Source organism: Gossypium arboreum, chromosome 5, assembly GCF_025698485.1.
Source record: "Gossypium arboreum isolate Shixiya-1 chromosome 5, ASM2569848v2, whole genome shotgun sequence".
NCBI classification, from domain to species: Eukaryota; Viridiplantae; Streptophyta; class Magnoliopsida; order Malvales; family Malvaceae; genus Gossypium; species Gossypium arboreum.
In genome coordinates, this window is record NC_069074.1 from 8,120,663 (window position 1) to 8,145,223 (window position 24,561).

Sequence of the window (24,561 nt, forward strand, 5' to 3'; positions counted from 1 at the left end):
ACTTTGGTGGTAGAACCTAAAGACACGGAGAACTCCGTAAAAGTATTTGGTTAGCAGCAAAGTTATAGGAAGCTACAATCCGTTTCCTATGTTTTTTTTTTTTTTTTTTCAATCCAGTGGTAAGTAGGCTTCTACTTTCACCCCTTATTTCCTAGTGGTGGACCATTGATCAGTTCTACCAGACATGATGAGCAAGTCAACTTAGGGTAGGGCCACTCAATTTTGTTGGACCCTTAAAAGCATTTTAGATGTAGGGTAATTAAAAACGTCTCTGACTCTAGCACAATTCTCAGTAATTTACAAGTGCACGTCAAACTTTTTTTCAGACATTAATTGATGGTACATGATAACCATCAATAATAACATCATATCTCCAACTATTCAAGATTTTAATTTCTTGAGGGGTAAATGTTCATGAAAATCACGCATCGTCTCAATTATGTTTTTCCTTCGTTTTTTTTTCAAAATTTGCTCGATTTATCTATGTAGGCTACTTTCTCCAACGTTGGTCCCACGTGGTGAATATCCTCTAAAGCAAGTCGATATCAAGAGGTCCGAAGATAAGAATCTATTAGACATCACATGATTGGTGTTTTATGAAAGCTATGGTGCGGCTGGCCATGGTCCCCGTCCCTTTCGAGATTCCAATTCAATGCGTTTATAAAACTCTCTGTTTGGGCATTTTCTATCACGACAAGCAGGTCTGGTAGGTAATAACTGCTCCACTATGCTTCACATTGAACATTCAAAACTAGATTGACAATGACCCTTAACCTCTTCTTTTAGATTTGGATACACGTGAAGTTGAGAAACAAATGGGGATGTGTGCAAATGTATGTTTGATAGATGGGATAGGCCTTATTCACACATTATCGACATTGATAGTTCGAGTTCAAGAGCGTGTGGTATTATTCAGTAAGCATGCATTCTAATAGTTCAACAACCACAAGACAGACGGATTCACGTGCCTCAACTTCCTCTCCCTTATAATGGAAAAGAAGGGCCTACATGAATCACAAACCACTTTCTTTCAATTTGTTACTTTATTATTTTTCTCTGGTTTGGTACTTTTCTCTAACGTATGTAACATCTCCATTATTTTGGTAAATTCTTGTAATATTCTTAAGGCTAAAATATATCACATTTTGTCATATGAATTTCTTTTAAATAATTGTATATTTTTTTAAATAAATTCAAAATTTTAAAATATATACAAACTTAAAAGATTATACAAAATTATAAAAGAAAATTAGATTTCAAATATATATATATTTGAAACCAGCGTTTGCTAAGTATGTTCATCCTGTACTCATATCACAAGATTGAGTTACTGGAATTGTATGCTAGTGGTGTGTGCATATGTGATAATTATTTACTCCTATTAGTGGTATGTGAGTTCTAATATTATAATTTTAGTATTCAATTAGTTGTGTATGTATATTTTAGATTTTATATGAAATATAAAAGGAAAAATAATATCTATTACTCTATAAAAGTAATAGGATTTCAATAATTTCACGATTAAATTGGAATTTAGTTGATGAGTGACACTAATTTAAGCAAACTCTTAAATAATAACTAGATTAAATTACAGTATATCCACAACATAGGATAAAGTAAAAGTATATAATAAATATATTTATAAAAGTAGATACCCACTTTCAATAAATTATTTTTGATTCAATCCCAAGACAAAATTATATAACAAAAGTATAATTATAAAAGCTGATAAAAAACAAATATCTATTTTTTTATACAACACACCACTAACAAGTAATACCCAAAGATTTAATACTAAATCGTGAAAGTGTGATAAACAACTTTGACTAATAAATTAAACACTGGAGTCCGAATACCCGCTTCCTTTAATTGTGTAATTAAGTGACAAAATCCAAATTAATAAATATTTATTTTTCAAATATTTCAACAATTTGGACACAAATTATTTTTGAAATTTAAGGTTTTATTGCTTTTGGTTAAAATTAACCTAATCCTATTCGTCTCCTTTTATTAAAAAAATGGAGTTAAATGAAATTAGTTGTGAGATTATATCACATATCGTCCCGGTTCTAAATTTGAAGGTTATTCTTTTAATAAAATACTGTTATTAATAGGAATCATGAGAAAGACATGACACATAATACAAAAGATAAATAAATTATTATGAACATATAGCATGTCAGTAAAGTAATCTAAAAAAGAAAGTAGGCAAATGGAAGTAAATGCAATATTGGATTAATTTAAGAAAAAAACTAACTAAAAATGCATCAACTTGATTAAATTGTGGAAAATTTGCATCTTAGACTCGGCATCATCAAATCGATTTGATGATTGATATCGATCCAATAAGAAAAAATTGTCAAAAGCCCCAAGAAACCCACCACATCAACGATCCATGAAAGATCAAGTTTTAAATGATTTATCATTCTCATCATATTTAAATCTATCACTATCACTATTATCTATCATAATAAAACTCTTCAAAATCGGTTCCCAATATAGTTGATGTCACCCTTTTATTGATAAATCTCACATTTACGTCAGAATATAACTAAAAATAAAAAATTAAAAATTAAAATTACCTCTATTTTTAAAGAAAACAAAAGTGAAGTAAAAAAAAATAGGGACAAAATAAAACCACCGAATTATGGATAAAACAAATGAAATTAAAAATAAAATAAAATTATGAAAAAAATGGTGGAGAAATTGCGACAAGCAAATAACTCGAAGCAAAAATTTAAACTTAAAAAGGGTGAACGGTTAGGAATTTTTTTTGTATGACAAATTGGAAGGTTATTTAAATTAGTGTGTGAAAGAAAAAAAGAAAAGAAAAAGGAAAGTGTGCATATGCGAGCCTCCTAGTAATAAAGTATATATTCCCTTTGGACGTGATTGATTCCCGAGAAAATTTAAATTTTGGTTGCCCAACAGCTCAAAATAACTTTTTGCTTTTTTTGATTCAAAATCGAATAAACACGCCTAATTCCGAACCCTGTTTATATTACCTTTTCGAATTTCATGTTCTAATTCTGGTAGCAATGTAGTAACCAAGTCTCTCACTTATATTTCTTTATGCATCATGTTCATTTTTATTTATGTTTATATTTTTAAATAAATAAAAATATATTTAACTAGCAATTAGAGTATAGATGCTATCCTTGGATAGGTCTCAACTAGCATGTAAATGGATTTTATTTTTTTTTCTTTTTAGAACATATTGTGCAGGTTTTTCATTCAATATTCTTCAAGCTAAAAGCTAAATGTTTTTTGCTAAAATGTTGAAAACGCAGATTAAAGCAACGATTCTCTCCACCACCGATGCTTTCTTTGCAATCCATTTTCAACCAAGGAAAATTATATATATTGTAGATAGTGAACTTTCGTATAATGGAGAATCTAACAGAATATATTCTTTTCATATATTCATTATATTAAATTATAACGTGTTAATTAAAATTTTATATAAAAATTAAATGTGATCAAAGTTGAGAGAAGAAAATGATGATATCATAAATTAGAATTTTATTGTTTTTATTATTGGATATGCAATTTTTTAAAATTTATCAAAACATAAAAATTATTTGTTGCTTTATAAAAGTAAATAAAATTATAAGAAAAATATATAGATACCTTATTTAGAGGGTATTATACATTTTTGACTCACAAATATTCTCTCTTTAAACTTGGTAGAAGAGAAGAAGAAAATCACATAATTGAAAACTTTTTGTTAAACTGATAAAAATATAAAAGCGTGTTTTTAAATAAATAGATTGTATGAAAAAACAAAACCAAATTTCATTTAAATTCAAGATTTAATGTATACCTTGCGTGTATCTTTTCAACTTTCCCATCTTCTTCTTAGCTTTGCTATAATTACAACAATGTTTAGTAGACATTTTAAAGCTTTATTATATATTCCTTTGATTCTATAGAATATGAAAGGCCCCTTGTTCTGGGTATGGAATATATGACTTTTTCTTTGATTGTTGGAAGTCAAGACCTGTCGAATTGACGATGTCCGTATTCTTCAAAACCACATTCAATTTTATTATTATTGGCATCCATCTCCCCTGGGTAAATGGTAATTTGCCACAACAATAACACAATAAATGTGTATCCATTTCAATTTAATTATAATATGAGTTTTTAAACGTATTACTCATTTTTTTTCTCCAAAAATCAGATTACAATTTTAAACATGCGTTCATTAGTATTGGTTGAATGTTATATGTTGATAAGAAATTGTAATGAAAATAAACACATGAAATGCACTGGCGCAGACCCATGGATGGGGGCGCCAACACCGCTGTAATATTTGGAAAATTTTCCCAGTGGAGAAGGGGACAAAAGTTAAGTTCATCCATCACATTGGATTGTGCACCCATACCCATACTGTTTTCCTCCTTTGGTTTATTTGGAGTTTAGTCCTGTTACCTACCTCGTCAAAGGTTTTTGCCAATCGCACTATTCACACTTGGAAATTCTAACCACCTTTCTTATTTCTTTAAAGGGTAGATATATTTATCCATACCTAAATTTAGTTTCAATTTTTAAACAGATATTTAATTTTTTTATTTAAATTTGACTTTCTATGTAGTTGAAATGATGCCAATCAATCACGATTCTACATTACTTTTCAAAAGTACTTCTGACTCTAAAAGCATTTCTGAAAGAAAAGTTGTGCATAATAAGTTATTTTTGGCTGAAATTTTTAACTTTTCAGGAGTGCTTTTGAAAAGTACTTCTGAAAAAGGAGAAGCTAAAATTTTTAGCTTTTCCTCTCCCAAAAGCATTTTTAGTGCTTAATTACTTTTTCACCCCTCTAATAACATAGTACTTTCCTTTTTTTCTTGGTACTTAATTACAAATATGTTAAAATCATTAATTAAAAATAAAAAATATTTTTAAAATACTAATTACAAATATTTAATAGTTATATTTAAATATTTAAAATATAGTTTATATATTCTAATTAAATTTTATAAATAATTAATATTTATTGCTTAAAATATTTAAAATTTATATTTTATATTAAATTATTAACAAGAAGTTATAATAAATTTTTATATTCTTACTAAAATATAATAATATTAACTAATTTAAATATTATTTAAATGTATATTTATTACTTGATAATAATATGTTTAAAATGGACATTTTATTTCTCAAAAGTACTTTTTGACAAGAATGCTAAACACTCAAATTTTAAACCAAAATTTTCAAAAACACTTCTTAAAAGCACTTTTTCATAGCACTTTTCAAAAGCACTTTGCAAAAGCATTGCCAAACTAGCTCTTACTCGCACCATACATTACATATCATCAGTTGAATTTAAATTTTAAAAATTCAAAAATGTAAATATTTATTGAAACTTAAAAAATAAAAATATAAATATAAATATATAAATTTCAAAAATTATAAAAAATTTACTGAATTTTGAAAGGCTTTGACTAACATTCAAACTGTTAAATATTTCTTTTTCATTTTATATTTTTATATCTTTTTAATTTTTCACATTTTAATTATTTCTATATAAAAACAGATTGTATATACTTTTTATTATTATTTAACTTAGCATGTTTGGTATGTATAACAATCTGATTGGTTTAAATCATTTTATTTTAATGGTGTTAGAAAAATAGACTTAAATGTTTGATAAAAGATAAATTTGAGTATTAATTTGGACATTATAACCAAATTGAAGTATAGCAAATTACATTTGTAATCATTAAAATTTCAAATATTTTGAGGTAAAAGTATATGTAAGGTCACTTTATGACTTGTTCAAATCAATCTCTCTACTATTAAATGATTTTATTTAAATTTAAAAAGTTAATATTTATTATTTAAAATTTATATGAAATATATTTTCTATTTGTAATTCAACTCCAAAAAAATATTTATACAATTATAAAATATTAAATATTAATTTTATTTAATAATGAATGATATATTTAAACAATAATGTTAAATTTAACCTTATTTACTTCTTGTTACTTGGACAAATACAAAATTTACCTATTTAATAATATAACTAATCTTTATAATAAAGGAACTTAGCAAATACTTTCATCATAAAGGAACAAAAATCTACTAGTTTTCTATCAATACCTCATTTTAAACCATCATCGTAACAAAGAATTGTCAATGAAAATCGAAGTTAAAATTCTTTCAATTTTGATTATTGTGTATATATATAAAGTACTACGAGGTATCTACGTATTTTTTGAAATGACACAACGTTTCCTTTAAAAATGACAACCTTTTCTATGAATAGTTGTGTCCATTGAAATAAAAACACTTCTATTTAATTTTATATCATATTTTTCTTTCTTTTCCATTGTATATATATATGTGATTGTTCTATATATATTATAAATAACATAAAACTTTAATAATATATATTTTATTTGAAAATATATAATATATAATATAATATCTATATAAATATTATTTACAACACCATTCGCTGTCAATGAAAAAATTCAAAAATTAATTTTAATTTTAATTATGTGGTATTGTCAGTACATTGATAATATATATATATTGGGAAGTTAATAGGAAATCAAAGGATACCAACCATCCACTATCTCGAACAGCTTATAAAGTCTACTACTCAACGTGGGAGCTAGGAATGTTGCATAACTTAAGGCGACAAAATCCATAAACTCCATCGCCCTATCCTATCGAATCATCTGCAGAGTCAGACGTAGAGAACTGCAAATTAATATATATTTTTGTTGAGAGTTAGGGCAGTGTGAATTCCGAAAATTTTTCAGGGGTAAAATGAAAATTTAATTTTAAATAATTTATATTTTATAATTTTAAAGGATTAAATTAAATTTTATAATTTTAAAAGAGGTTAAGGTATAATTTATTTTTATAAAATTAAATTTTTAATTTTTTTAAAAAAATAAAATAATAATTTTATATTTTAAAGGACTGAAGCGTTTACCAACACTTGAATTCCCCGTTAAGAAAAAGAAAATCCAGTTTAACTCTCTCAAGTGGACTTTAATATTAAGACAGGTCATATCGATGGGCGGTTGATAACGTAGCTTGTTTATTTATAAAGTGGGATTAGTTAAAGTCGTTAAGGTAAAGCCAAGAGCAATGAGGTAGCCTTGAAATTCTCCCCTACTGCGTTAGACCGTGGGCGTGTTCAAACCGTGTTTTACACTTTCCAAGTTATGTCGCACCAAAGTTGGCATTATAATATGAAAAAGCACAGATTGACAACTCAAAGCACAACGACAAGGTGCCTGGTCATTGTCCATGACTGATAACAATATCCAATTGTTGTAATTATAACGTTAACGAGTATTTTAAGAGCTTATGCGATATTAATATAGATGAGCATTGGATTATTTTATAAATATTAGATAGTTTTGTTTAAGATAGGTTTTCTTTTGATTATTGTTGAAGATAAGTTGATTAAGCCAAGTGGAGGAACTTGTTGTGGCCATTTTGCTCGAACTTTACAAAACCAACCATGGAACTTCAAATAAATTAAAAAGATAATTATGAGCATATTATTTATCTATGTATTTTCTATTTTGTTTATTATTTTCTGTTTTAATTAATTAAATATATGGTTTTTCATAAAAATATTTTTATTTTCAACTAAATATTTGATTCAATTATTTATTAATATTGAGATGTATTTTTATGTAAAGGAATAAAGAAAAAAGAATGTCTCAAAATTAATATATATAATTAAATTTAAATTTAAATAGTTAACATATATTTTGCATAAAAATATTAAAAATAAACAAAAATAGATTAGAAGGCAAAAATAAAATATAATTATGATTAACAACATTTTTTAAATAAACTTACAACCAATGATTTTTTTTTTTGATAAAAAATTAGATAAGTTAAGTACAATTATCTAGTAAAATTTAATGGATTTTCTGTAAATAGCTATAAGCTTTCATTCTTTTCGAACGCTATCTTGGTGACTGAGTCAGCTTTTGAGTTATCTTCTTTAGGAATATACTCAAGTTCCTATTGACTAACTTCCTACAACAGCTAATGAATACGTCTGATAAGAGCTTAGGTAGATGTCGATGTTAAAGTTTCCTGAATGGCCTGAAGAACCTCTATGCTATTCGTTTTGATCAACACTTTATCATCATGCCTATTTTGTAAAAGAAGCAGACCTTGTAGAATACCCCAAAGGTCAGCATTGAAAACAGAGCATTGACCCAACCTTTTGTTAAATTCAAGAATCTACCTCCCCTGATTGTCTTTGATCACTCCACCGACAGCAACATCTCTTGAGACAACTTTAATTGCACTATATAAATAAAGATAAATCCATCTTTTAATGTTTATTTTGTGTGTGAAATTTAATGACAAGACTAAAACTTTGAAAACTCTATGATCTTAGATTATAGTCCGTCTGTTTGTAAATCATATTTAGGATACTAGTATATATTTATTCTTGTTTATCTCTTACCATAATTGAGTTTGAATGTATTATAGTTATTGGTTTGATCGATTAATTTTAGTTATATAATTATGTGCATGTACTTGTTGTAATTGCAATATGGTTGTATTTGTAACTTGAACAAAAATTTTATATATACTAATTGAAAAATATATTATATTCAACATATGATTAAATTAGAACATGATATGTAGCTTATAAATTAATTTAATAATAATTAAAATATTATATTTTAAATTGAAAATGATTGAATACAAAAATTGAAGAATAATAAGTAATTAATAAAATTCATTAAAAGCAGCTTTAAACAAATTAAATAAATAAACTTTAAAAGTTAATTTATTTTCATTAAACCTTAAAGGGTAAGGAAGTGGGTTTAGATACTTCATCAATTGTTTTGGTTTGACTGGTTTTCCTCTTCATGGCCAGTTTGCCCAGAGCCACGTAACACAATCCAATACTGTTTTGGTAATATTTTCACGATTTTGGTCAATTTCTCAATGGTTGATAATTCTTCAAACACATTAATCATCATGGATTCACCATTGGCTATGTTTCAAAAATTACAATAAAAGGGGATTGTTTTGCTACTCAATCTTGTTTTGAACAATATCATATATATTTTGCATTACACCTATTCTAAACTTCATGCAAATAAAACTCCACTGAAAATATCTTAACATTTTTCACCAAATAAAATACTGGCCTTATAACTTCAATAACAATAAAAGGAGAAAGTGTATTTTCCATGTTCCAACAATTTTATTACTAAAAATCAAATGTCTTGAACTAACATCTTTAATACCCTGCCAATTAATGTTAATATAAGATCGATACGAGAACCGAACCTATTACCATCACTTTTATGACTTGGATATTTGGTTTGTAATTTAGTTAACTATAAATTTTATCATGTAAAAATTATATGTTTAAAATATATGTATGCATTTAAAGATATTATACAATATATTGAAACATAATATTTGAATCTAATAATAATTTATAAGCAATATGTACAATTAAAATAAAATTAATTTAAATTTTAAAAGGGTTAAAACATAAATTTTCCATTTTAAAGTGACAACCCTTACTTGCCTCCTCCTTGATTAATAATATTAAATGCATTTCAATTATTTACCATGTTATTATCATTTCTATTGACTTGGTATTGAGTTAATTTTTGACACTAACTTTATTAACGATTTTATCAATACATAAAGGCGAAGTCAAATTTTTTTCAAGGGACTAAGATTATATTGTAATTTTTACGATAATAAAAATACAATTTCACCATTTTAATAACTTACATCTTTATAAATTTTAAAGGATTAAATAAAAAATTTAACAATTTTAGGAAACAAAAGTATAATTTTAACTTTACTAATTTAAAATTTTTAAAATTTAAAGGAATGAAATGAAAAAAAATCATTTTAGAGGTGATCGAGTCCGTACCAACCTCTAACTATGCCCCTGTCAATACATATACAAATATTGTGAGCAAAACAACTTGTATAATAACATCAAAATGTATAATAAAATATTGATTAAAGTGGCAAACAAATTATAGACGGTAGTGGATGAGTTAAATCTTTAACATTTGTTTTTTGGTTCTTTTTCGAAATAAGAGAACAACAAAATACTTTGTAATATTATAGTTTATTTAAAATATACAAGCCTATTTTATTCCACCACTTTACATTATCAATCTCAATGCTGCCTTGGATTGAACTTAGACTCGATTCTATGAAAAAAAAAAAGAGTAAAGAATCTCACTTGATGTTTTAAACTAATTTAAAAAGAAAAAGCAAAATTAATTCACTTAATTATGGGCCGTTAAAGTGAATCATGTAAATTTAAAAAAGAAAAACAAGTATGTAAATGTAAGTGCATTTTATTAGTATATTTATGGGCTATTTCCTTAGCAGCTGGGTGAATTAGATGAACAGTAGTCAATTCTCTACTTTTAGTATTTTAACTTTTTATCTGATATTTGAATTTAAAATCGGAAAATTTAACATTCATTTTAAAATTTTTTAGATGATTGTGAAATTAAAAAATGGTTGTGAAGCAAAAAATATATTGAAGAATTACTTGAAGTCAGACGAGGAGAGCGAAGATTTTCGTCTTTACGCCCTATACTATTTAGAATTTTCTTCAATTGCCGCTCATCTTACACGTGCCAATAGAGAGGAAGGGCCCGCACTCATACCCGTTTTCAGTTTACATATTATAAATACTCTTCTTCCCGATGCTTGCTTCCCTCAAAACCAAAAGTAATTCCTTCTCCCACAGAAGGTGATATCAATCTTTTTCGTTCCTCCGATCGGGTTTTGCATTGAAAACAAGGAAAGAAGTAAAAGGAAATAAGGGACTCGTGGAAGGCTCGCGTGATTCGTGGCATAGTGATGACTCCATCAATACATTGCTACCCATAATTTCCCTCTGATTTTCTTCGCTTCTACTTCAGATTGGCTTTTCTCGTATTTCATGATTCATAGACAAAATAAACCCTAAAAGTCCCCCTTTTTTTCTTCTCTCTTCCCCATTCGGGAAACTGTTTCTTTTTTTTTTTCAGGTGATTTCGCTGTATATAATTTCAGGTTAGATTTCTCTACTGCTCTTCATCTATTATCCTACATTGCGTTATTTCACAACTTTGACGTTCTGATTTGACTTTTTGTTTTCTTTTTTCATTTTGGTGCGCAGAGATACAAAAGATGGGAGAGTTAGCGAAGGTGTTGTATATAGTGGTGGTTGACGAAGGTGAGAAGAGGGACAAGGAGACGTCGTCGTTCCGATACACGCGTCCTGTTCTTCAAAGCACCCTCCAACTCATGGGCTGCAAAGCTCGTCATGCCTTCAAGGTTTTTTTTTTTTAATTTCAGCGAATTATGGTTTTTTCGTTTGATAAAACTTTTTTTCTTCCTTTTTGATCGATTCTTAAACTATACTTATGAAATTATAAAATTAAAATGTGGATGCTGAGTTGTTAGATCTGTATTTCTGATAACGTGTTCATAAAATTCCTTTCCAATTTTATATGCTTTTTAGTTTTAATGCCGAGTCAAAACTGTCATATTTTAAGAATTTGATAGTAGCAGCGATTTTATTTTATTTTTGCTTCAGTTTGTCAAAGAATCATCTTTCTGTCGTTGTCATAGAATTTCGACTGAATATAACTTCTCATTCTACCTTTAAAAACGAGATGTTCCTATTTATTTCTGGAAAATTTTTTGGGACTTCTGCAAATGAACGAAATCAATTTTGACGGAATTAGTTCTGATCTGTTTCCATTTAGCTGTCGTCGCCGGGTTCTGGATCTTTTTCTACCATGTCATGATGTGGGCCCTAGTGATTTTATTGCCTAATAATATTCATGTTAGCTGTTTAATTTTCTATTTGTAAATTGCTTTCTGCTTCCAATTGAGAGATAGAAATCTTCCGTATCATCGTCAGTGAGAGGTTGAGACTAGAATCAGTTGCTTTATGTATGTATGCATGTTGAGATTGAGGCTTGGTCATTTCCTCAATCAGAATTCTTGTCTGCTTTTACGCTGGAGTTGTTGAGATATGTCGTTTCGCATTTAATTTTCTAGTTTGACATAAGCGTTTTTTTCTCTTGTTCCTTAGTTCTTATGGAGAGTGGATCCTCTTGCTGAATGCATTCTCTGTATTTCTTACCAGATTAGCCGCCGGGTTTTTGAGTTGGTAAGAAGTGAAGCTTCTTACAGTTCACTTCTTCAACAGGGAAGTGAGACATTGAATTCTGATGGTTTGAGATGGAACTCTGAAAAGGAAGATGCCTATTCTAACTTTAATGACTTCCAAAGAGCAGAGGCAGGCAGCCGTTTAGCTTCAAACGAAGATGATAGAAATAAGGGTATACCATTTGAGCTGTACAAAAGACGTACATCTGTAGTTGTTAAAAGAGAAGCTTTCTTAGATGTTGTCTGTGATGCTCTGGCTGAATACAAGTATGTTGGTCCTAACCAGAGGGCTGACTTGGTTCTGGCATGCAGGTATTGTATGACCACTTATACTTGCAATAAGAAATTGCTATAATATGTCATAAATTCATTTCTTGCATGGGGAATATGCCCCAATTCGCTTAAATTTCCTCTTCTCTTGCAAATTTCTAGAGGTGATTGTGTTGTGATAGCATGGAGATTTGTAATTCACACTTTTTTATTGCGTCTTATTTGACATGACAAAACATTCCTAGAATATATTTCAATAGATAGACTATTCAAGCATGATTTTCTTTATTATCACAAGCACCAAGTAAATTTTTAATGTAAGGCGTATTGTCTCCCATTACAATTGTATTTGGTCTTCATTGCAGAATCCGAGAGAAGAAGGAATCTGTTACTGTGCTGTTGTGTGGCACTAGTGGTTGTGGCAAATCTACTTTGTCTGCTTTGCTGGTATCTTTATTTTACATATCTACAATTTGTGTGGTGCTAGTGGCTCTCTAACTATATTCTCTTACATCGCTAATCTTTCTGCTTTTGATAATGACATGCAGGGTAGTAGGTTGGGAATTACAACTGTGATTTCAACAGACTCTATTCGTCACATGATGCGGAGTTTTGTAAATGAGAAGGAAAATCCTTTACTCTGGGCTTCAACCTACCATGCTGGGGAGTGCTTGGATCCTGTGGCTGTTACAGAAGCTAAGGCTAAAAAAAGAGCAAAAAAGTTGGCTGGCATTTCTCAGTCACTGTCAAAGAGTGAGCTGGCTGATCGTACTTCAGCTGGCAAGTCTGATGCCCGGCCAGTGGAGAGTAGTTCTACTGGTACTGAATTGATCGGTCCCAGACAGATGGCAGTCGAAGGATTCAAGGCACAAAGTGAGATGGTTATTGACAGTCTAGACAGACTAATTACTGCATGGGAAGAGAGGAAAGAGTCTGTAGTAGTCGAGGGTGTTCACCTAAGCCTTAATTTTGTTGTAAGTAGACATTTGGTTGTTTCCCTGCCATCGGATCTCATTGCCTGTTTTATTTTTTATATTTATTCTTTATCTTCATGTGCAGATGGGGCTTATGAAGAAACACCCCTCAATCATACCATTCATGATATACATTACAAATGAAGACAAACACTTGGAAAGATTTGCAGTTCGTGCGAAGTACATGACATTGGACCCTGCTAAAAATAAGTATGTGAAGTATATAAGGAATATCAGGACAATACAAGATTATCTATGTAAACGAGCTGACAAGCATTTTGTCCCCAAAATAAACAACACAAATGTTGACAAAAGTGTGGCAGCCATACATGCAACAGTTTTCAGTTGCCTCCGTAGGCGCGAAGCTGGGGAGACACTGTATGATCCTATAACAAATACAGTTGCTGTCATTGATGAGGAATACCGGAATCAGTGTGCTGCCAATTCACTGAGCTCCAAGGGTATGTTTCAATTGATCCATAGGAGTGGTTCTTCTAGGCAACTAATGGCTCTTCTTAACAAAGATGGATCTGTGGCGAAGGCTTGGTCAGTTGAATCCATTGATAGTAATGGGAGGCCCATCTCTGGCCATGGAACTGAGGGTTTGAGTGGCATGCCCTTGTATGGACCTTTAACAATCGGCAAGGCTGAACCTGTTAATCTTCAATTTGGCCACTATGGAATTAGTGCCTGGCCTAGTGATGGAGGCACAAGTCATGCTGGAAGTGTAGATGAGTCGAGATTTGATGGGACTGATAATGGCAGTAGATACCAATCTTCCTGCTGCAGCTCACCAAGAATGTCTGATGGTCCTTCAAAGGAGGTAGTATCTTACAGTTTTTTTCTTTTCCTTTTAGAAATTTCTTTATCAATGCTTGTAGTTATCTTTGATGTGCAAATGTCAAATGAGATGAACAAAAAAAAACTGAATTTACTTTTAATGCTACTAGTCTTAATTAGTATTGCTTTATTATATTAGGCTCAGTCTATTGATTCTATTTGTCTGACAGCTAATGGAGGAAAACTCAGTGTTCGGCAGTGATGAAGAAGTTGACGATCCACCTGAGGTGGACAGTGATGAGGATTTTAGTGATGACGGTGACAAACAAGACCTTGAAGAGGTATGACAATGAACTTGTGTTAGATTGTCCAAGAGATGAAAAATGTATATCATTATGACATTGGTTTTGGAGAGAATTTACAAGCTACGCAATTATACCTAGAGGAGTTATTATTAGTTCGTTATATATGTTGTTTTATGACATACATTTTGTGAAAGTTGAATGATTGAAATGGCATTAAGTTCCTACAGCATTAAGATTGGGAATGAATGCTACTAATAATTTTATTGATTTCTGTTGTATAGGTAGGTTCTGTTGATGAAGGGTCAACAAAGTCGGATGAAGAGTATGATGACCTGGCAATGCAGGATGTGTGGGACCAAGCAATCCACACAAGAGAGGATCAATATAACAACAATTTGAATGCCTACCTTAAAAGCGGAGGAGAGCAGTTGTCTGAGCCACTCTGCTATTACCACCCTTCGGTGTTATGGGGAAGGATGAGAGGGGATTGTCATTAGCTAATGTGCAGACAACAAAACCCTCCCTCGGCAGTCCGCCCTTGGGGAAAAATAATGGATCCATAATCAGTGATCCCATTCTTTCTGGGGCTCCTTAGATTTAGCGGAACAAATTTTGTTCATCGCATTTTAGTTTTCTAACTAATCTGTTCCTGGCTTTGTGTAATTTACCGGGTCATTTAATTTACTCTCATGTTGGGAAAGGGCAATGATGCTTTAATTCTTTGTTGATAAATGCCTTGTGCACAGAAGTTTTTATGTAACTCTAATGCTTTTGTTGGCCTGAGCAATTCAGGGACTTAATAAGCAAGTGTATGCAATCTGGAAAAGATAATTTGTTCTCCCAAGAAAAGTAAAAGGCGAGGATTCCAATAACCATTTTATCGCTCGCCAGCCCCCCCGCCAAAAAAAAAAAAAAATCATTATGTGGAATGCCAACAGGTATAACTATGAAATAGGAAGAAATATTCAAATACGCCATAATCTTATTTAAAAGAAACAAAGATAACATAAATAACATAGTTTGAAAATTTAAAACACATATAAAAAGAAACACAAAGACAAAGCAAAATAAAATAGTTTGAAACAACACAAAAAAGACAAACCAAAATCAAGAAAACCAAACCCAACTAGTTCATCGCACCTAAATCCTCACAACGCAGTGATGACGGAAGATTTCCACATGTATATAAATGGAGCAAATAAAACTATTCTCCATTCATGTTTCAGAGTAGCACCATTGGTGGAGCTTCTTCCGTATTGTTCATTTTAAACCCTCTTTTGTCAATAAATGAGCAACTCTATAACCTAATCTATGAGCATGAATGAGCCTACACTATCTGAAATGTTCGATTAGAACTTTCCATCTTCAATATGGGCATTGATTAAAGATCAATGCCTTTCTTATGTGCTGAGCTTTTTAATTATTGAGAGAGAATCTCTTTCAATTTCGATCTGACGCAAATAGTAAAGCCTAATTACATGCCATTGCATTTACTACAAAAACGTCAAGTACGTTTTTGTTGTTATAAACGCATGCTGCCATTATTTGTTTCTCATGATTTCTGCTAATCACTCCTGCACTTGCTTGGTTCAATGTTCACAGAAACCCCACATTGAAATTGAGTTTGACCAAGGGACAATAAGCGGTGACCAGGTTATTGAAATAAGAACCAGTGATGAAGCTATCATGGAAATCAAATTAAGCTCATAGAAAAAAGAGATAGTGACGGTATGAGTCTCTTTAACACCTTCATGGATATGTGCTCTAACCATTCTGTCATGTTAAAAGCGAACAAAAAAATATAGAGATAAAAAACACTATATATACATTTTTTTTCATTGACGTTCTAGGTAGGAAAAATGTAAAATCTAAGAAAAAAGAAAAATTGTCTGTTCATTACTCAGTAGAGTTGAAAAAAAATGAAAGAAAAATAAATAAAACATACTAAAATTTGCATAAATTTGAACTTACATCTCTCAATTTCTCTCCTCTTATAATTTGTTATTATGTATTAAAATGAAAAATAGTCAACTCTTTTATTTTCTTGAATACCAAACACACTCAAATTTTATTTTCTTTTCACTTTTCCTTCCAGTTTTTCACTCAACCTTGGTGGACAACAAGAAAGAAGAGAGAAAACATGCAGGAAAAAAGGAATAATTCTTTACAAGTGGAAATGCTAATTGTCTAGGAGGAAATTGGAATACAAATCTTATTGCATAAATAATTAGGCAGGAGAACTACATCATCTAGGATGTCAATTCAAGACACGAATCCTACGTTAACATTGTATATATTGGCGTTGGAGCACTTAGATGCATCTGATACAAAAATGCTCAACCAAATCAAATAAGTTCCAAGTCACTGAGTAACATTATGCGTCTCATGACGCAGCATCCCCACTCCTGCAATATTAGCTGATTGCAGATGTGAAGCTTACCATCTTCGGGCATATACCCCTTTTAATCATTATGTTCATAAGCATCTTTGCTTTCTCAGTCTGATAAGTTTCACATAATAATTCCCCCATCTGATTAAATACAGCTATATCAGCTTGAAATCCTTTCCTCTCCATATCGATTCGCAACTCAAAAGCTTCATCAGCCATTCCATTCTGGCAAAATCTATCAATCAACATGTCATACATAACCTTGTCCAACTCAAATCCCATCTTTTGCATCTCCTTCACATACTTCATTGCCACTTCCATTCCTCCAACCTTAGAGTACCAATTTATTATAGGGCAATATGTATCAGCATTTGGCTTTACACCTCTATCCCTCATTCTGCCTAACAACAATAACACACTCTCTATCGCTCGTAATTTACAATACCCATTTATCATCAAATTATACAAAAAAGTATCAACTCTCAAGCCCTTATCATGCATCTCCATAACCAACCTTTCAGCTGCTTCAATTTTCCCATAGCTTGAATACCCATCAATCAAAAATTTATATGTCTCCACATTAAATCCTACTCCCCCTTTTCTCATCAAACCTAACACCAAATCCAACTCCTCAAAGTCCCATCTTTTTACACACGAATCTATCAATATATTAAAAGTTATTACATTAGGTTTAATCCCTCTGCCAGACATCTCCTGCATTATCTCTCTAGCTTTCTTTATATCCCCATCTCTACACATTCCATCAATCACACATGTCAATGAATAAACAGAAATTTCAAGACCTGATTGTACCATTTGACCAAAGAAATCTAAAACCAACCCCAATTCATCCACTTTCTTAAGAGTATTTAAATGAACAGTACAAGTTCTCTCATTGATCTTAATCCCATTATCCTTCATATAATCAAATGTCTTGGATGCCTCACTAAAATTCCCATTATCAGAGTAAACTTTAAGCATGAAATTAAACAACTTTGTGGTAACTTTAGACTCAAAACAGCAATTCTCAACAGCGGAAGCTATAACAAGAAAAGGGTACCTGAGATTTTCATCAACAGACAGAGTTTTCAACATGGCTTCAGCATCGGCAAACAGCCTGGCTTTCAGGAGCCTAGAAATAAGGGTCAAGTGATCCTGAAGATGGGGTTTGAAGGAAAGCAAAGATTGGTTATTGGCAACAAAGTTGAAGAAACGAAAGCACTTGGAGGCTTTGAGATCTGGGTTAGAGAGGATATCACGAAAAGTGGTGGGGGTGAGAGAGGGGAGAGCAGAGGCATCGAGGGGGGTGGAAGGTTTTAGGAAGTGGGAGATAAAGTCGGGAAGGTGTTGAAAGTGTTTGGGGGGAAGGGTTGAAGCCGAGGATTTCTTAACAGTTTTGAGGGTGTTGAGAAAGTTTTGGAGAGTCATTTGGAGTTGGGGACCCAACTGGACTGCCTACACCTCTAAATCAATCCTCCTTTTCTTTTTTCACAAATCACCTCTCAAGAGTCTTACATAAATATTCATCTAAATTATACTTTTAAATATTTATAAATAAATTATTGATTTAGAAGAAAAAAAGCACAATTTCCTTCTCTGAATTTGAGGGATAAATTGTTTATTTAAATTCTTAAAATCCATTAAGGATGAATCATTCTCAACTATTTATATGTTTGTATTCAGCATTTCAATCTCTTCTCTAAAACATATTACTGTAAATTTGAATTCAGGTGTCCTCTCAGCTTGGATTTCGGTTCTGCTTCACCACGTTCCTTTTTCGGGCTGTGACTGAATCTAAAACTGGGCCTAATCTGTTGGTTTCATGTTGAAGGGACTTCCCTTTTTGTTTTGCTTGCTTTTTAATTTTTATTTATTTATAGAATAAAAATTATTATTTTAATTATAATTTATAAATTTTATCTGAATTAGATCTAATCGATAGGTATTAATTCAAGAAAATTTTAGATCAATTGAATAAAAACATAGTATAAACCAACTTCACAGTTAAATTGATTTTAATTTTTTATTAATGTATTTAATTTAATAGTTGAATTCGATTCAACTCATTAATCACTTGGTCCAAAATGTATTGCACTGCACATATAATAAAGTTTATATTAAACTAGAATGTGGTTCTGCACAAAAATTATCTCTTTTTGTAAGATTTAAAAATACTTTCTTTATTAAAATAATCGGTTTTAATATCAATTATTTGGTTTTAAATTTTAGATTTATAGGCTTTTTAAATTAATTTTAATTATTTTAAGTAATCAATTAATATAAGTATTAGTGTTAATATGAAAACGCATTACTCTCTAATTTATGAGTTAATAAAGAAATTTTAATTTTATATTGAGAATGATTTACGGTCTATTTACTTGATTTGAAAATTCAAAACTGAAATCTCATATCCAATAAATTAATTTATCGATTTGAAGGAATTAAATTGTGAGCACAGTGGGCGAGTGGTTGACAGTAAGCACAAGACCATCTGCTCTCAAACATCAAGCAGTAAGTCTACCTTTGGTAGGTCGCTTCTACTGAATTGCCATTCAAAGCCACTAGAAGATGTTTAGGGATATGGGGGACGAACAGATTAGCTTTGCCCCACTCAACCTTATCCTGCTTTATTCTCAATGCATTTTTGCTATCAAATTCAATTGCGCCTGCCACTTCTCTAAGATGCAAAAGTTTAATCCTCCATCTCCACCTAGGAATACTCCATACACATCTGCCCTAATAACAGTTTTGAGTTTTTGACCCACTAGCGTCTTCATAACAACAACGTTGCATGAATTACTGCACCCTTTCAGCTTCATTACATTATTATGGGCACGGCTGCCCTATTTTTTTTTCAGTGGAAGATCTCATTCCATAGACCCATCTGCTGGTCCTTCACTTGCATGCCTGCCACGTGCACGCCCACTGATCAGATGGACCATAATCACAACAATTTAGGGACCATTCTGGCTTTTGGAGCCCATTCAACAAACAATCTATCACCATTTGACAAAATTTTGCAGGGGACCAGCTTGCTCGAAATGGCTAATCCCATTTTTCATACGCACGCACATGCATCACGCATGGCATGAACCAGTCTAAGACGAAAACCTATACGATAATATATCAATATCATTTTTCCTTCATGGGGTGCCGAAGCATATAGACATAATTTCATCAATACTTGTAAACTAAGAAGGAAAAGCCTTTTTTTTTTTTTTAAGTATTACTTCATCAAATTTCTTTTCCCCATACGTGTATTTCCCATGTGTTGTTTAGTTGTATGTGCGCAGCATCGAGATGAGTTGGAAACCAACCATCACCTATCATTCGTTCAAGCAACAGCTAGCATCTCAAATATCTGAATTCTTCTTTTGATATTCACACTGTACCACATGCACTTCAACTTTCGCTATCAGTAACTAATGTGCACTACCTCTAATTTCCAGAAGAAGAATACAAATATCAGAGAGAATTCACAGTTATCTTGTATTTTGCCTAAGACCAAGATCAATTGTCGACATATATATTTGCTCGAAAATTTTATTGATATTATTGAAGGTAAAAAGGTATTACAGCAAACAACATTACCACGCAAGCAGGCCCTACAGTCCTGTGAATAACATCATCAACAACAAAATAGTCCACCGAAGACGAAGACAAGTCAAACAACCCCGAAAGCTGGAACGGCAGCGCAACCAGCAAAGCATCAGCAAAGCAATATCATCCAACCAGCATAAACACAGCAACAAGAACATGAAGATATTGGAGCCATCCACTCCACCTTTTGCTAAAGCATCAGCAAATCAGTTCTATTCTCTATGACCCATCCAGCATTTGAAAAAGTTTGAGAAACAGTGAAGATGTCAAATCCAGTAGCTCCAACCAAGCATTGCCTCTCTTTTAATTGATTTGCCATGGAAAAGATGGAATCATAGAGAAATCATACATAAGTGAGTTTTTGCTTAACCCCGTTCCCAACCTCGGAAAACAATAAAAAACTAACAAAAATAATTTGATGAAAAAACATCTAAATGACAACTTAACTAGATCGCAGCATAACTAACAATACAGCATTAGTTCTGCAAAAGAACTGAAAATCATCATAATCCAAGTGTACCAGCAGACAGCCTATAACACGACATGACATGGAATCTCACCACAAGAATATGTTTTAAAAAGTAGTAGGACCACTTATAGAAATCATTACTGCGAAATATTTTGTTGACAAAATACTAATTTATCTCTGAGTCTCAGCTGGTGAATCCTACAATTAGATGTCTTTCTTCCATCACAGCTGCAGTACTGATGTTTTTATTAGACATGGTTTCCTATAGCTAAGATGCCCTAGGCATATGTAGTGCTTGATTATAACCAGTACTTTAGATTTTCAGATGTGCATTAAAAAAAACTGAAAGAAGAATGAATCATATCGATATATACTCGGTCATGTCTCAAAAAATGACCGATAGATGAGAGATACAAGTATAAGAACGAACAAGTTTATTGATTGAGCACAATCTTAGACTTTAGGATGCCAACTCATTTATATATACACAATTAACACTGCAAGAGATGACAATACAAAGTAAAACTATCATACACGTGTACTAAAACATGTTACAGTAGACAAGGGGAAAATTGGGTTGTAATTTGATTAGATAAATTGTTGTATTTCAGAGTCAACAATGTTTGCTGAAAGGGGAAAATATTAAGTCATTTTGGACTGGAGTATTACTAAGCTTACAGTTTGTGAACCAACATATAAGGCGGTGAGAAATAAGAGAAGATATCAAATAGAGTAACAAGTATGATTTCAAGTGAGTTTGTAGAAGAAATATTCTTTCACAACTAATCAAGTATAATATCCCAAATGTCAAACTGAAAAGATAGCACAAAGTATATTTTATAAGCTAGCTTGTTAATCAACTTCTGAACATGAAATATAAGAACATTTAAGTTGTTGATTTGACTGTCATAAATGAATAAACAGAAGTCGATAAGAAACCGTGTAAGTATATAATGTTCAAATAACTGCCATAAAGATAGGAGAGACTGATATAATCCAAGGTATAATGATGAGTGGATGACTACACACACTCACGGGAGAGAACTAAACGGATCAAAATAAAGATTGGAGAAGAAAACAAAGCTAAAGGCCCAAGTTCCAATGCCCACTCATTACAAATTTCCATATGTAGTACTTGCTAGACGACTATATATACACAGAAAACCCTGAAATATTTTTTCTTCTAAGAAACTCACTCTAAGAACTTGTTTAACATATAATATATATAAATTCTAAATGCTTTTCGAACCAAAGTAAAATTAAGAGCTTCATAAGACCTATTAGCCAAATCTAGAGAAGAACCCCATTTTTAACAGATGGAAACATTGAAATTACAACATGCAAAAGGAAAGTTGATTCCACTACGCATGCTAACGACGTAGTACTGTTACTTTCTTCGCTTAACGCTTTATTTCTCTTTAAAGTAGAACAGACTGTAAAAAAAGGATTTCCCAGAATTAGTAACTTATAATAAGGTTATATGGTATATATTTGTTAGAGTTGATAATTAGTGGGCCAAATTTTTCGTGTCAGTTTTGGCTTAGAATTAATGCAGCAGTAAGGAACTAAGCTGAGAGAAACTATGGGCATATACCTTTAACATATACATATATATGATTACCAAAGCTTGGAAAGTGATAGAGGCACACGGATATCCATAATTTTATACACACTGAATTATCTCTTTCATGACTGAAGAAGCAAATTTAGAGACTTTTATGAAGCAAGTTAGTGTGTTACGTGTTTTATTATAAGGGATGACGTATAGGTGGGGCTGGATAGTCTGAGAGAGAAAGAGAGAACATGTTTCAGGGTCCAAGTTGCAAAGATGCGCCTCTCGTGGATGGTCCACCAACAAAGGGAGATGGCTGATCAATGCAAAAGCCCATCAAACTCAAAACAATGGCAATGGCAATGGCAATGTGACATGTTCCCACCATCATCTCTCCTCCACAAATGAAGTTCCGGACAGCAGTTCCATTTTTCAACGATCTACTGATTCTACAGTTATAATCCATTTGGAAGAATGTCCACAATGTTTTGTTTTTATAAAGTATGTAATCAAATTTCTTTTGAATCTTTTTCCCTAGTGAAGACAAAGGTGGTGGGAAGAACCAAAATTTTTGCAGTAAGCTATTTAGCTGATATCATCAAATCCCATAAACAAACAAATCTAGTATATACCTCATTTCTCTAACCCTTCTTTCCACAGTTTCTGCTTGAACCACTCCTGGAGCCGACCATTCCCTAGTTTGTTTAGCTTTCATCGAAGCTCATTAGGCCAGAAAGATTGTTCCTTTGCCTGTATATCTGCAAATAACTTGAGTATGAGATAATCAAAATCAAAGATCTGCAGAGTATAGGAATGGATCTAATTTCTTTTAATAGAAGATAAAACAAGAGAGGAAAAGAAATGGATCAATGATAAAAGTTCACCTTTTTGACATATTCTCTTAAAGAGCTTCTTATTTCAAGGCTCCCATCTTTTTGAGTTGCAGGGCAAAGTCTGTTCTCCATGAAAAGGTACCCATTTCCACTGTAGCAGTTTATTTGGCTCAGAAGAATAATCATAGATCTACAAGTCAAAGTCCTTTAGAAACACCCTAGTATTCACTATTCGTTAGGCTTAACATACCCCGCAAAGCGAAAAAAATAAAAAGAAAAAGGCCGTGTAATAAAAGCATCAAATCCATTTAATGGAGAAACCCTTCATTAGTACTTAAAGATTAGCCCGTGAAATCAAGACTGGTGTAAAAAGAAAAATACTAAACCCACCTGACAACAACAGAAAACAATAGAAGATGGGGGAAGTTGCAAAGAAAGAATCAACTTCTTTTTGTTGACAAGTGCAAAACTGTACATTTGCAACTGAGATATCTCGAAAGACTCGTATATTTTTTTTTCCTTGTTTTGAATAGTCGTTTATTGCCGATGCAGCATCATCAAGATTCTCACTTTCAAAGATGTTTGGCAATAAAATTTAGGACAGGGAGGGAAGAAAGGAGAAAGAGGAAAAAGAGTTAGTATTATTATCATCGCCACCGTGCAGTTGCATGTGAATCTTGATGATGCTACTCCCGCAAACAACGACTGTTAATCCATCCATCTATCCATCTATCTATCAATCTCTCCCATATCCATGCACAAATATATAGAAAGAGAGACCGCTTTTGCTAAAACTTGATATCTATCTATCTATATATACACATGAGCTTTATATAAAAGGAGACGAGACGGGAGAAAGATCAAGGAGAGTTGAGACGTCGAGTTTGACCCAAAGGACCCAAGAACATCGAAATTTTAGGATGAAAAAAAAAAGAGAAGAAAATTAAAGAAAAAAACTTAATGTCCATTAGTTATTCTTTTATTATATTTTTGTATAGCATCAAAGGAGGAGGGGGCACGAGGGCCAGCTGATGTGGACTGTTACCACTGGTTGAAAAATAAAGTGATTACGTGAGAGCTACCCAAGAAGAATCTAACAAGTTGAAGCCTTGAAGTAAAGTTGGATATCTTCCTATTATTTCAACTCAAATATGTTTGATTTTTCTAAAAAAATGTATTAGTTAATTTTACCACATTTGGATTTGTTCATCTCCACCACTAAAAAAACTA

At 31.6% G+C, this 24,561-nt stretch overlaps 2 protein-coding genes and 2 long non-coding RNA genes across 6 annotated transcripts; 2 read left to right on the forward strand and 2 right to left on the reverse strand.

The window, feature by feature from the left end:
* The first annotated feature begins 116 nt into the window (after window positions 1-116).
* Window positions 117-1,171, forward strand: LOC128293088 (uncharacterized). 2 transcript variants are annotated; one of them, XR_008283132.1, is made up of 2 exons: window positions 117-710; window positions 787-1,171. It is a non-coding gene; the product is annotated as an uncharacterized LOC128293088 (long non-coding RNA). The 2 variants fall into 2 exon arrangements; XR_008283133.1 differs by having other exon boundaries at window positions 117-706.
* Window positions 1,172-10,560: 9,389 nt separating this feature from the next.
* Window positions 10,561-15,319, forward strand: LOC108486293 (P-loop NTPase domain-containing protein LPA1 homolog 1). The gene is made up of 8 exons (XM_017790265.2): window positions 10,561-11,052; window positions 11,159-11,316; window positions 12,137-12,471; window positions 12,795-12,876; window positions 12,978-13,403; window positions 13,489-14,226; window positions 14,414-14,524; window positions 14,770-15,319. Exons 2-8 carry the CDS (start codon window positions 11,170-11,172, stop codon window positions 14,983-14,985), a joined length of 2,055 nt encoding a protein of 684 aa, XP_017645754.1. The 5' UTR covers window positions 10,561-11,052; window positions 11,159-11,169; the 3' UTR covers window positions 14,986-15,319.
* Window positions 15,320-16,901: 1,582 nt separating this feature from the next.
* On the reverse strand, window positions 16,902-18,305 carry LOC108485133 (pentatricopeptide repeat-containing protein At2g28050). Its single transcript, XM_017788980.1, has one exon. The coding sequence runs from the start codon at window positions 18,303-18,305 to the stop codon at window positions 16,902-16,904; it is 1,404 nt and encodes a 467-aa protein (XP_017644469.1).
* Window positions 18,306-20,406: 2,101 nt separating this feature from the next.
* Window positions 20,407-24,287, reverse strand: LOC108486077 (uncharacterized). Of its 2 annotated transcripts, XR_008282745.1 has the most exons (4): window positions 23,722-24,287; window positions 23,383-23,482; window positions 23,131-23,256; window positions 20,407-20,777 (listed from the first exon to the last, which is right to left on the reverse strand). It is a non-coding gene; the product is annotated as an uncharacterized LOC108486077 (long non-coding RNA). The 2 variants fall into 2 exon arrangements; XR_001871418.2 differs by having other exon boundaries at window positions 23,383-24,277.
* Between the last annotated feature and the right edge of the window lie 274 nt (window positions 24,288-24,561).

Excerpts from the sequence above, each read along its gene's own strand:
- LOC108486293 (XM_017790265.2), top strand. The coding sequence starts at position 11,170 with ATGGGAGAGTTAGCGAAGGTGTTGTATATAGTGGTGGTTGACGAAGGT. Across the intron at positions 13,404-13,488 it reads ACCTAAGCCTTAATTTTGTT|ATGGGGCTTATGAAGAAACA; the intron begins GTAAGTAGACAT and ends CTTCATGTGCAG. Across the intron at positions 14,227-14,413 it reads CTGATGGTCCTTCAAAGGAG|CTAATGGAGGAAAACTCAGT; the intron begins GTAGTATCTTAC and ends TTTGTCTGACAG.
- LOC108485133 (XM_017788980.1), bottom strand. The coding sequence starts at position 18,305 with ATGACTCTCCAAAACTTTCTCAACACCCTCAAAACTGTTAAGAAATCC.